We start from the raw sequence: 13938 nt of genomic DNA on the forward strand, positions 1-13938 counted from the left end.
AAAGGCAGCACATGTACAGTGCCTTCAGAAAGTATTCACACTCCTTGACTTTTTACACATTTTGTTGTGTTACCACCTGATTTTAAAATGAATCAAATTTAGATTTTTACAAATTAATTAAAAATGAAAAGTTAGAAAGCTGAAATGTCTTGAGTCAATAAGTATTCAACCCCTTTGTTATGGATAGCCTAAATAAGTTCAGAGGTAAACATGTGCTTAATAAGTCACATACTAAGTTGTATGGACTCACTCTCTGTGCAATAATAGTGTGTAACATAATTTTATCTGTAAGGTCCCTCAGCCGAGCAGTGAATTTCAAACACACATTCAACAACAAAAAGATCATGGAGGTTTTCCAATGCCTCGCAAAGAAGGGCACCTGTTGGTAGATGGGTAAAAATTTAAAAAGCAGACATTGAATATCCCTTTGACCATGGTGAAGTTATTAATTACACTTTGGATGGTGTATCAATACACCCAGTCACTACAAAGACTAACTCAGTTGCCAGAGAGGAAGGAAATCCCTCAGGGATTTCACCATGAGGCCAATGGTCTCTTTGTGACCTGCACTTTTGGAGCTCGGAGCTTAAGAATTTCACTGTACCTTGCAATTACATCTGCGACCCTGTGCATGTGACTAATAAACAAATCTAATCTAACTTTAAAACAGTTACAGATTTAATGGCTGCGTTAGGAGAAAACAGAGGATGGTCAACAACATTGTAGTTACGTCACAATTCGAACCTAATTGATAGAGTGAAATGAAGGAAGCCTGTACAGAATAAAAAATATCACAAAACATACATCCTGTTTGACACAAGGCACTAAAGTAATACTGCAAAAAATGTGGCAAAGCAATTAACATTTTGTCCTGAATACAAAGTGTTTGGGGCAAATCCAATACAACACATTACTGAGTACCACTCTCCATATTTTCAAGCATAGTGGTGGCTGCATCATGTAATGGGTATAATCATTAAGTAATCATTAAGGACTGGGGAGTATTTCAGGATAAAAACAAACGGAACTAAGAACAGGCTAAATCATAGTGGGAAACCTGGTTCAGTCTACATAGAGAATAATAAGGATCTCTAAGGTCAGGGCGTGACAGTAGCCCCCCCCCCCCCCAAAGGTGCGGACTCCGGCCGCAATCCTGAACCTATAGGGGAGGATCCGGGTGGGCATCTACTCTCGGTGGAGGCTCCGGTGCGGGACGCAGACCCCGCTCCACTTGAGGCTCCCCCCACTTCGGTGGCTCCTCTGGTGCAGGGATTGTCGCCGGGACCTCCGGACCGTAGATCATCGTCGGGGGCTCCAGGCTAGGAACCCCCCTTGTAAGCTCCGGACTGGAGACCCTCGCTGGAGGCTCCGGACTGGGGACCGTCGCTGCAGGCTCCGGACTGGGGACCGTCGCTGCAGGCCCCGGACTGGAGACCGTTGCTGCAGGCTCCTTGCCATGGATCGTCACTACAGGCTCCGGGCCATGGATCATCACTGGAGGCTTTGTGCCCTGGATTTTCACTGCAGGCTCCGGGCCATGGATCATCACTGGAGGCTTGGTGCCATGGATTATTAGCAAACTTAATTAGCGAACTTAATTCATCAATTAAGTACAACGGAGGAGCGGAAATCCGCAGACACTCGGCACTCCGTGGAGTGAGTTTGACACGTGATTTAGAGGTTGAAACAGCAGGTCAGAGAGAGAGAGAGAGAGAGAGAGCAGCTGTTCTGGGACACGGTAGCACACCCATTGAATCAGGCCAGGGTTCCACAGCTGCAGAACTGTATCGGCATCACAACTGGGTAGACTGGGGACAGGGACAGTCAGGAGTTGTCAGGCGAGGTAGAGGCATGTTCCTAGGGCTCAGGTCCTCTGAGAGAAAGGGAGAGAGTGAAATTAGAGAGAGCATGCCTAAGTTTACACAGTACACCAGATAAAGCAGACTGACCGTAGCCTCCCGGCACGGGGCTGTGGGAGGACACTGTGCCCCATCCAAAGTTACTCTTGGAATGAACCAATTTGAAAATGTTATCTTCAAGGCATGATTAAATCCTGTTCTGTTACGAGTTGACACCTCCGCTTATGGTCAAGAAATTAACATAAAATTATCTGGCAACAGCTCTGTTGGACATTCCGGCAGTCAGCATGTCAATTGCACGCTCCCTCAAAACTTGAGACATCTATGGCATTGTATTGTGTGGCTAACTACACATTTTAGAGTGGCCTTTTATCGTCCCCAGCACAAGGTGCACTTGTGTAATGATCTTGCTGTTTAATAAGATTCTTGAAATGCCACACCTGTCAGGTGGATGGATTATCTTGGCAATGGAGAAAGGCTCATTAACAGGATGTAAATAACTTTGTGCACAACATTTTAAAGAAATAACCTTTTTGTGCATATGGAAAATTTCTGGAATATTTTATTTCAGCTCATGAAACATGGGACCAACACTTTACATGTTGCGTATATTTTTCAGTGTAGTTAAAATACAGTAAATAGATCTTTGATAATTGATTTCAAAAATCTATTGTTCGTTTTTTCAATAAATGTATGTTTAACCTTTTATAACTTTTATAGCCTTTTGTAACTAAACTATATTTGTTGTGATTTTAATTTAGTAAAATTATTTCAGGGGGGACTTTTATTTTGAAAAGTAGCCGTATAATCACGTGACTTTAAAGTCGCTAGTTACACAATGCTGTGGAGACGGTAGTAGAACAGAGTTGAGTAGGTTGAAGGCAGTAAAAAACATAACAAGTGTGAGGAATTCAGGGGTTTCCAACATGGCATCATGCGATACCCTGTACATCGAAACGGACGGCTCAGATATGCCAGCTGAGATAGTGGAACTCCATGAAATCGAAGTGGAGACCATAGAGACAACAGTTGTTGGAGAGGACGACGATGAACAGCCCATGATCGCTTTACAGCCCCTTGACTCAGATGATCCACACTCAATGCATCACCATCATCAGGAGGTAATATTAGTGCAAACGAGAGAAGAGGTGGTTGGTGAAGATGATTCGGACATGCACGGGGACGATGATTACGAGGACCAAATTCTTATACCTCTCCCAGTCCCTGCCGCTGAAGAGGAATATATCGAACAAACTCTGGTGACTGTCGCCGGGAAGAGTTCGGGGCGGATGAAGAAGGGGGGAAGCGTGAAGAGAAATAAAAAGAGTTACTTGGGTGCACCGGAGGCCAGTGGTAGAAAATGGGAACAGAAACAAGTCCAGATAAAGACTTTGGAAGGAGAGTTTTCGGTGACCATGTGGGCATCGGGTAAGTTTAACGTTAGAGCTCTGTTGAAAGTGTGTTCTTGCAAATGTGCCAGCTGTGTTGTTCTTGCTTTGTGTGCGCTGTAACTGGGCCTCTTACGGGCGTTGTTCTTTGGCTAATTTTAGCAGAATTCTTAACTGTTTTTCAAGTCCGAATTGCATGGCGTGTATTTGAAATGTTTTTGTTTTTATGGGAAGCCATGTTTTATGTGTTGATGGGCGCCGCCATGTTCCCCTGGAACAGTATGGCGGACCGAAAAAATGGCGTTGATTTGGCCGGGGAAAGATGGCGGCGGTTGGGAGCGAGCGCGCTGTTGCTGGCTCCAGGAGTAGGCCGCTGTGGCGCAGTTCAGCACAGGGGCCTCTGTTCGAAACTCGTGAAGAGCGGGGGAGGGTAGATGTCAGACTGGATGTGCTATAGCTAGCCACCGTGCTAACCGCGGCGAAGAGTCGACAAGAATGGAATCTCAATTGTTTATATTTGTATTTTTTTTTTTTTTTACTAAATTGTGTAAAGTCTGCCTTGTTGGCTTTTTGAGACCGACTGACCTGAGTGAGATGTCGTTCGATTATTTTACTTTTGTTAGACAGTTCGCTAGTTAGCCAACTTTAATCCTAGTAACAAACTAATGTGTGTTTACAGACTTGAATCGGCAGCCAGTTAGCTAGCTACGTTGATTAGAATTTTTCCAAATCCCGATGTTAGTCTGTCTGAATTGTTGCAAGTATAGCTATGTCTATTCACTAAGTCGTACCATTTAAAAACTAGGCCCATTCAAATGGAACTAAAATGTGCATTCACTTGCAGTTCAACTGTGCAGACCAAATACTGCTTTCAACTGTAAAATGAGATTGTATATCATTTACACAATTATGCTCCCCAGTTTTTAGGCTATACATTTTCCAGGTGCTGGGAATAGTGATTGGTATTTTAATTGACCATTTGGGTCAGACATCAAATGCAAATCTCAACCCTGTGCACCTGTTTTAACTCTGCTCTTTTGCTCGGACTCAGATGACAAGAAGGAAATTGACCATGACACTATGGTGGAGGAGCATGTCATCGGGGAGAGTTCCCCTCCCGATTACTCCGAGTACATGACAGGGAAGAAGCTCCCGCCTGGGGGCATCCCAGGGATTGACCTGTCAGACCCTAAACAGCTGGCAGAGTTCGCCAGGTGAGCTAGTGACACAAGGACATGTTCATTAGGCACCTAACTGAGGGAAACTGGGAATCCCCGAGCTAACAAGGGTCCATTTAGAAACCCTTGTTTTAATTTTCTGTTGCAAAAACATTTCCTGTTTTTATTTAACTAGGCTAGTCAGTTAAGAACAAATTCTTATTTTCAATGACGCCTAGGAACAGTGGGTTAACTGCTTTTTTCAGGGGCAGAATGACAGATCTGTACCTTGTCAGCTCGGGGATTCAGTCTTGCAACGTTTTGGTTACTAGTCTAACGCTCTAACCGCTAGGCTACCTGCCACCCCTGTTGCATGATATAATAAATAAAACCATATGTAGGCTTATGTACTGTTACAACGTTCCCCTCTTGAACTGTCCTCAAGTGTAGTGAATACAAGTTCTTTGACCTATCATGTCTTTTGCAGGATGAAGCCACGGAAAATAAAGGAGGACGACTCTCCCAGGACGATAGCCTGCCCCCACAAAGTAAGCGTGCTCTACTAGTCTTAAGGACTAGATTCTATTAAATCCGAATTAGCCAAAATCTGCATAGCGGTTGTTTTGGTTAAAGTGAAACTGCGTTAGCGTTGTCAAATCCACAAGTGGTACCTTGCGTTACCTTATCGCAGACACTGCCATTGGATACAACAAAACCACACCTGACTTTATGTCTGACAAAATCCCTTGTAGCCACGTAAGTTTATTCCACTGCGCTACAAGTTCAAACATTCGAATGCGTGATGTTCTATTGTCTACAGCTCGATTAGTCTGATAAGATTTAACCAAACCGTCTCTTCCTGGTGAGCACTTGCGTTAAAGGGTAACAACACCCAAAAATACATTTCTTACATTTTTCCCAGACGCCAAGAATAGTGGTTTAAACATTGTTGAGGACATAGATGCATTTTTTTAATATCTATTAAAAAAGTATGCTTTTGGGAAAACAGAAACCTGGAGAAAGGTTTTAAGTGCTCTGATGTGGACCTTTTGGTCTTGTCATTTCTGAAGTTACTCAATGATTAATATTTACCTTTGCCTCTGCAGGGGTGCACTAAAATGTTCAGGGATAACTCGGCGATGAGGAAGCATTTGCACACCCACGGACCGCGTGTTCACGTCTGCGCCGAATGTGGAAAGGCCTTTGTTGAAAGCTCTAAACTGAAGAGGCATCAACTTGTTCATACCGGAGAGAAGCCTTTCCAGGTATGTTTCCCCCAGCCCCTTCAAAATGGCTTCATATTGAGAGATCTACTTCTTGTCTAACAATTACAGTTTCACAGGGATGCCATCTCTGCACTTTTCGGCGATATTTGCCATTTTGATCTCAATAGGTAATCCACATGAATAGTGTAGAGCTGTAAAAATCGGGCGGCGGCGCTATAAAAGAGAGGCATGAACAGATCTCCCTGGGAGAATCTCAATTGCATACTCCTCGTGTCCTCTCTCCAAACTCATTGGATGAGAAAGCCAGAGGATGCGAGGAGTATGCAATTGAGTCTCACCCTGTGTGATCACACACCTGGGACATTTGGAATGCAACTCCAGGTAAGCAGCCTGTGTTTGAAATAGTGCTGTGACTATAGTTGCATGTATGTTTTGAAAGCACAAATTATTACACACAAAGTTATTACGTTAGCGAGCTAGCTGATGTTAGCATCTTAAGTTGGCAAGCTAACATTACAGTATCTTTTCTTTTTGCATGTAAGGACAAGCAGGCCAGTCTGACTAATTTGCTGTCTCACTGCCATAGAGGAAAAATGGAGCACAGTGACAGTCATGCTTGCGCCTTTACATCACTGAAAACCGTCAGTTTCTAGCCCAAACCACTCAAAAGTTATGCCCCATATTACTGGAGCTACCTTCTCCGCTTTCTACTGCAATACTGCTTGGTGTCGTGATCCTTGTCCCGGTATCACATTGTTAGTAAAATGTTGGTATTCTGAAAACCCCGTTCTAGCAGTTTACACTTTTTTTTCTTGTTTCCGTGTGCATTTTTCCCACACTTTTTTGGGCCCTCACCAGTTTGCATCCCTGTGTATACATTTAGTTTGATTTGCAACAGTTCCAACTCAACTTATACATGGCATGTATAGCCATACACCCATAGGTGCCCAGATTGTCAACCAGCATTGTAGCCTCATAATAAAATCTACTCTCTCCTTCTCTTTAAGTGCACGTTTGAGGGCTGCGGAAAGCGGTTCTCTTTGGACTTTAACTTACGCACGCACGTGCGGATTCACACTGGAGACCGACCCTACGTCTGTCCGTTCGACGGCTGCAACAAGAAGTTTGCCCAATCTACCAACCTCAAGTCTCACATCCTCACACATGCTAAAGCTAAAAACAATCAGTGACTGTGAATCAACCAACCACTGTGAGGATACGCCCCCCCCCCCCCCCATATCTTCCCCTCGGCGGCAGCACCTTGTGCCACCTAGGAGCTAGGAAATGTACAGAGAAGAAAACAACAAACTCTAAAGATGATGCTTAACACCTACTCTGCCACCTTGGCACGATCTCGAAAGAAAGGCATAATGTTTCTTCTTGTGAAGATAGGAAGTTCTTGGACCTGCAACCGAAAAGACAAGTTATTTATACTGCAGTGCCCAAAGAGAAGGAATTGACATTTTAAAGTTATGTTCTCCATCAGCATAGCAAAATAATTGCTTTTAAATTTTGTATGCTTTTTTTAAGTGTGCATATTGTACACTTTCTCTGGCTTAGTGGTATTATGCATGTTTGTTTTCCCTGAGAATTGAAATCTATGATAGCTCTTCTTGGAGGAGAATTTGCAGTTTATTCTACTTCCCTGCTTTCCCCCCCAGTAAATCGTTTATTTGGGTGTGTAGGGGTGTTCTTTACAGATTTTCATTTTGTATAATTGTAACGTACAGATATATTGGAATCATGTAAATAATAGCAATGTGATTTAAGTAGTGTTTTTTTTTCCCCCCTGCACTGCCAGAGAACAAAAACATGTCATATCCATCAAATCCTTTCTGTTTAGTTGAACACACAATACAACCAGAACTGGTGATCAGTTGCGTTATTGAAGTCTTTTTTTCAGGCACAATTAACTTGATCTAATATTGACCTCCCCAATAAGCGGCCAATAACCTGTCCATAAGCAAGCAATTATTAGTTTGTTTCAGACAATTCCTACTTAATGTACATTAGATTGTATTATTTTATTTTTTTTGCCAGGTAAGACCCATTGAGGTTAAACTTCTTTTGTGAGGGTGACCTGGCAAGAAGGCAAATAAGGAAATAGCAGCGTGTACATGAAATATTACAGAAAAATTCTAAATACAAACGAGACAGTGTCCAAGTTGGATACAATTAAAGATTAGAAACAACTGAAGCTATTGCAAATAGTGTCGATCAGTCTTAAAAACAGGCAAGGACATGAAGTCCCCTAACTTTATCTTTAGGAGCATGTTCCAGGCTGAAGGGGCATTATGGGAGAAAAATCCCCATCTCAGTTCTAGCCTTAGGAAAAGACAAGGACAGCAGTGACTATGAATGAAGACTTTCAATGACTGCTCTGGGCAGTAAGGAACAGAGCTACAAAGGGAGTTGTCCTATCAATGTTTGTACGCAAGTGTACCAGTGGTTTAGAGAGAGGTCCATTGCACCATAGCAGACAGATCACAGTGATGGGTGAGTGATCTAGCATTTGTAATGAATCTTAAAACACCATGATACACTGTGTCTAGAGTTTAAGGTACTTGCTGAGGCCTGCATATAGACTATCCCCATAATCCGGCACTGATAAAATGCTTTGAACAAGATCCTTGCCTAACATTGAAAAGCAATATTTGTTCCTAAAATATACAGCCAATTTCAGTTTCTCGATCAAGCTGTGTGCTGTTTAAAATTCAGCTTTTCATCTAACCACTTCCCAAGATACTTATAGGTGACCCTATCAATTTGCTGGCCTTTTATAGTTAAAATCTGCAAGTGACTCCATCTGTTTACTTTCAGGGAAGAGAATCATAAGTTTCAATTCGAAAAGCTACCTTTTGAATAACATCAAAAGCCAACTAAGTCCTGAAAAGCCTCAATATTAGATGCGCTAGAATAAATAATTGTGTTATTAGCATACAGATGGAGATTTACATAGTCAACATTCTTCCCTATATCATTTATATACAGTGTAAAAAGGATCCGACCTAAAATTGATCCTTGGGGAACTCCTTTTGTAAGCCTTCGATACTCAGATTTCATCCTGTGCTACACACTGTTCTGTCAGAAAGGTAGTTTTGGAACCAATCCATCAGCGCTTTTAATAAACCAACCTTTTTTTAGTCTATACAACAGCAAGGCATAGTCAAGTGTCGAAGGCCTTCGATAAGTCAATAAACTGTGAAACACAGTGATTTTTCTTGTCATGAGTATCTAGAATATCACCTACAACCTTACCAACTGCAGTAATTGTACAATGCTTGACTCTAAAACCCGACTGGAATTGAGATAACTGAGTTATTATGAAGAAAGTAAGATCACCAGGTTTTCCATATCTTTTGCCAGTGCCAGCAGTTTAGATGTGGGATCTATTTATTTTATTTAACCAGGTAGGCCAGTTGAGAACAAGTTCTCATTTACAACTGTGACCTGGCCAAGATAAAGCAAAGCAGGGCTGCAAAAATAACACAGAGTTAAACATAAACAAATAGTCAATAACGCAATAGAAAAATCTATGTACAGTGTGTGCAAATGTAGAAGAGTAGGGAGGTAGGCAATAAATAGGCCCTAGAGATGAAAAATAATTACAATTTAGCATTAATACTGGAGTAATAGATGTGCAGATGATGTGCAAGAGGGTAAGTAATAATATGGGGATGAGGTAGTCTGGTGTGCTATTTACAGATGGGCTGTGTACAGGTACAGTGATTGGTAAGCTGCTCAGACAGCTGATGCTTAAAGTTAGTGAGGGAGATATGACTCCAGCTTCAGAGATTTTTGCAATTCGTTCCAGTCATTGGCAGCAGAGAACTGGAAGGAAAGGCGGCCAGAGGAAGTGTTGGCTTTGGGGATGACCAGTGCAATACACCTGCTGGAGCGTGTGCTATGGGTGGGTGTTGCTATGGTGACCAGTGAGCTGAGATAAGGTGGGGCTTTACCTAGCAAAGACTTATAGATGACCTGGAGCCAGTGGGTTTGGCGACGAATATGAAGTGAGGGCCAGCCAACAAGAGCATACAGGTCGTGGTGGTGGGTAGTATATGGGGCTTTGGTGATAAAACGGATGGCGCTGTGATAGACTACATCCAGTTTGCTAAGTAGAGTGTTGGGGGCTATTTTGTAAATGACATCGCAGAAGTCAAGGATTTGTATGATAGTCAGTTTTACGAGGGTATGTTTGGCGGCATTGTTGCAAAATAGGAAGCCGATTCTAGATTTAATTTTGGATTGGAGATGCTTAATGTGAGTCTGGAAGGAGAGTTTACAGTCTAAACAGACACCTAGGTATTTGTAGTTGTCCACATATTCTAAGTCAGAACCGTCCAGAGTAGTGATGCTAGTCACTAGAGCATGCACTTAGTTTTACTTGCATTTAAAAAGTTGGAGGCCACGGAAGGAGTGTTGTATGGCGTTGAAGCTTGTTTGGAGGGTTTTTAGCACAGTCTCCAAAGAAGGGCCAGGTGTATACAGAATGGTGTCGTCTGCGTAGAGGTGGATCAGAGAATCACCAGCAGCAAGAGCGACATCATTGATATATACAGAAAAAAAGAGTGCTACAGGAAGCAAATTTCTGTTTGAAAAAGCTAGCCTTAGCTTTCCTAACTGACTGAGTTTATTGGTTCCTGACTTCCCTGAAAAGTTGCATAGCGTGGGGGCTATTCGATGAAAAAATTGCTGAGCCGGCAAGGTGGAAAAACCTGCAGTTCTGCCCATGAGCAACGCAGTTAACCCCCCAACAACTGCTCCATGGGCGCCGATGACATCGATTAAAGCCTCGATCACATCAACTGTGATTTGCATTTTGGTACACCTGAAGTACATTCATTTCCAATAGAACGCTGCATTTTCCTTGCAGCATTGCGTTGCAGATGCAGTGCGTTCTGTGGTGCATACGTTGGATTTAACAAACTATGCATGGACGGTTTGACAGAAATGTTAGCAGAAGGTGAATGTTGGACTTTTGTTACACACAAATCCAGATGATGCTGTGAACTATTTTGCGTAAGACACTGTCGGTATGGTCAAGGCATAAGGCAGCCCCCGCACCTCTCTGATTCCGCACCTCTCTGATTCCACCCCATACAATCATATGATCGACAACTATCATCAGAAATCAAGCGATATGAATCAGACAGTGGGGCGCCGCCTGACCCACTTCATTCAAAATCAATGTTTCGTTTTGTGGTGTAGATGTACTGTGTTGACAATGACACAATAACGCGAGATCACATTTCCAGCATGGCCGACGACCAGACCTCCCTTGCCCGCCATAGGAAGTAAAATGTTCATTAATAAATAAGTGCATTGCATTTGTAGCTCCTAAATTAATAAAAATATTTAAAACGTAGTTTCACCTCTGAACGAGCTCCGGCAACTCGTGACCCAGCTGGTTAGCTTAACTGACATTGCTAGCCCGTGGTCTCGTTGCTAGACCGCGGGAGCGTTCCAGGTTTTATTTATTTATTTATTTTATTTCATCTTTATTTAACTAGGTAGGCTAGTTGAGAACAAGTTCTCATTTGCAACTGCGACCTGGCCAAGATAAAGCATAGCAGTGTGAACAGACAACAACACAGAGTTGCACATGGAGTAAACAATAAACAAGTCAATAACATAGTAGAAAAAAAGAAGAGAATCTATATACAATGTGTGCAAAAGGCATGAGGTAGGCAATAAATCGAATAATTACAATTTAGCAGATTAACACTGGAGTGATAAATCATCAGATGATCATGTGCAAGTAGAGATACTGGTGTGCAAGAGCAGAAAAGTAAATAAATAAAAACAGTATGGGGATGAGGTAGGTAAATTGGGTGGGCTATATACCGATGGACTATGTACAGCTGCAGCGATCGGTTAGCTGCTCAGATAGCAGATGTTTAAAGTTGTTGAGGGAGATAAAAGTCTCCAACTTCAGAGATTTTTGCAATTCGTTCCAGTCGCAGGCAGCAGAGAACTGGAAGGAAAGGTGGCTAAATGAGGTTTTGGCTTTAGGGATGATCAGTGAGATACACCTGCTGGAGCGCGTGCTACGGGTGGGTGTTGCCATCGTGACCAGTGAACTGAGATAAGGCGGCGCTTTACCTAGCATAGCCTTGTAGATGACCTGGAGCCAGTGGGTCTGACGACGAACATGTAGCGAGGGCCAGCCGACTAGAGCATACAGGTCGCAGTGGTGGGTGGTATAAGGTGCTTTAGTAACAAAACGGATGGCACTGTGATAAACTGCATCCAGTTTGCTGAGTAGAGTATTGGAAGCTATTTTGTAGATGACATCGCCGAAGTCGAGGATCGGTAGGATAGTCAGTTTTACTAGGGTAAGTTTGGCGGCGTGAGTGACAGAGGCTTTGTTGCGAAATAGAAAGACGACTCGAGATTTGATTTTGGATTGAAGATGTTTGATATGAGTCTGGAAGGAGAGTTTGCAGTCTAGCCAGACACCTAGGTACTTATAGATGTCCACATATTCTAGGTCGGAACCATCCAGGGTGGTGATGCTAGTCGGGCGTGCGGGTGCAGGCAGCGACCGGTTGAAAAGCATGCATTTGGTTTTACTTGCGTTTAAGAGCAGTTGGAGGCCACGGAAGGAGTGTTGTATGGCATTGAAGCTCGTTTGGAGGTTAGATAGCACAGTGTGCAAGGAAGGGCCAGAAGTATACAGAATGGTGTCGTCTGCGTAGAGGTGGATCAGGGAATCGCCCGCAGCAAGAGCAACATCAGTGATATATACAGAGAAAAGAGTCAGCCCGAGAATTGAACCCTGTGGTACCCCCATAGAGACTGCCAGAGGACCGGACAACATGCCCTCCGATTTGACACACTGAACTCTGTCTGCGAAGTAGTTGGTGAACCAGGCAAGGCAGTCATTAGAAAACCCGAGGCTACTGAGTCTGCCGATAAGAATACGGTGATTGACAGAGTCGAAAGCCTTGGCCAGGTTGATGAAGACGGCTGCACAGTACTGTCTTTTATCGATGGCGGTTATGATATCGTTTAGTACCTTGAGCGTGGCTGAGGTGCACCCGTGACCGGCTCGGAAACCGGATTGCACAGCGGAGAAGGTACGGTGGGATTCGAGATGGTCGGTAATCTGTTTTTTGACTTGGCTTTCGAAGACCTTAGATAGGCAGGGCAGGATGGATATAGGTCTGTAACAGTTTGGGTCCAGGGTGTCTCCGCCTTTGAAGAGGGGGATGACTGCGGCAGCTTTCCAATCCTTGGGGATCTCAGATGATACGAAGGAGAGGTTGAACAGGCTGGTAATAGGGGGTGCGACAATGGCGGCAGACAGTTTCAGAAATAGAGGGTCCAGATTGTCAAGCCCAGCTGATTTGTATGGGTCCAGGTTTTGCAGCTCTTTCAGAACATCTGCTATCTGGATTTGGGTAAAGGAGAAGCTGGGGAGGCTTGGGCGAGTAGCAGCGGGGGGGGCGGAGCTGTTGGCCAAGGTTGGAGTAGCCAGGAGGAAGGCGTGGCCAGCCGTTGAGAAATGCTTGTTGAAGTCTTCGATTATCACGGATTTATCGGTGGTGACCGTGTTACCTAGCCTCAGTGCAGTGGGCAGCTGGGAGGAGGTGCTCTTGTTCTCAATGAACTTTACAGTGTCCCAGAACTTTTGGGAGTTAGAGCTACAGGATGCAAATTTCTGCTTGAAAAAGCTGGCCTTTGCTTTCCTGACTGACTGCGTGTATTGGTTCCTGACTTCCCTGAACAGTTGCATATCGCAGGGACTATTCGATGCTATTGCAGTTCGCCACAGGATGTTTTTGTGCTGGTCGAGGGCAGTCAGGTCGGGAGTGAACCAAGGGCTATATCTGTTCTTAGTTCTGCATTTTTTGAATGGAGCATGCTTGTCTAAGATGGTGAGGAAGTTACTTTTAAAGAATGACCAGGCATCCTCAACTGACGGGATGAGGTCAATATCCTTCCAGGATACCCGGGCCAGGTCGATTAGAAAGGCCTGCTCGCAGAAGTGTTTTAGGGAGCGTTTGACAGTGATGAGGGGTGGTCGTTTGACCGCGGACCCGTAGCGGATACAGGCAATGAGGCAGTGATCGCTGAGATCCTGATTGAAGACAGCAGAGGTGTATTTAGAGGGCAAGTTGGTCAGGATAATGTCTATTATGGTGCCCATGTTTACGGATTTAGGGTTGTACCTGGTGGGTTCCTTGATGATTTGTGTGAGATTGAGGGCATCTAGCTTAGATTGTAGGACTGCCGGGTGTTAAGCATATCCCAGTTTAGGTCACCTAACAGAACAAACTCTGAAGCTAGATGGGGGGCGATC

The 13938-nt window shown here is 43.8% G+C and overlaps 1 protein-coding gene across 1 annotated transcript; it reads left to right on the forward strand.

Moving 5' to 3' along the window:
* Window positions 1-2670: 2670 nt before the first annotated feature.
* On the forward strand, window positions 2671-7506 carry LOC129812540 (transcriptional repressor protein YY1-like). The gene is made up of 5 exons (XM_055864181.1): window positions 2671-3287; window positions 4299-4461; window positions 4892-4952; window positions 5511-5669; window positions 6638-7506. The coding sequence occupies exons 1-5, from the start codon at window positions 2786-2788 to the stop codon at window positions 6818-6820; spliced, it is 1068 nt and encodes a 355-aa protein (XP_055720156.1). The 5' UTR covers window positions 2671-2785; the 3' UTR covers window positions 6821-7506.
* The last annotated feature ends 6432 nt before the right edge of the window (window positions 7507-13938 follow it).

The sequence above is a fragment of the Salvelinus fontinalis genome, chromosome 16, assembly GCF_029448725.1.
Source record: "Salvelinus fontinalis isolate EN_2023a chromosome 16, ASM2944872v1, whole genome shotgun sequence".
NCBI classification, from domain to species: domain Eukaryota; kingdom Metazoa; phylum Chordata; class Actinopteri; order Salmoniformes; family Salmonidae; genus Salvelinus; species Salvelinus fontinalis.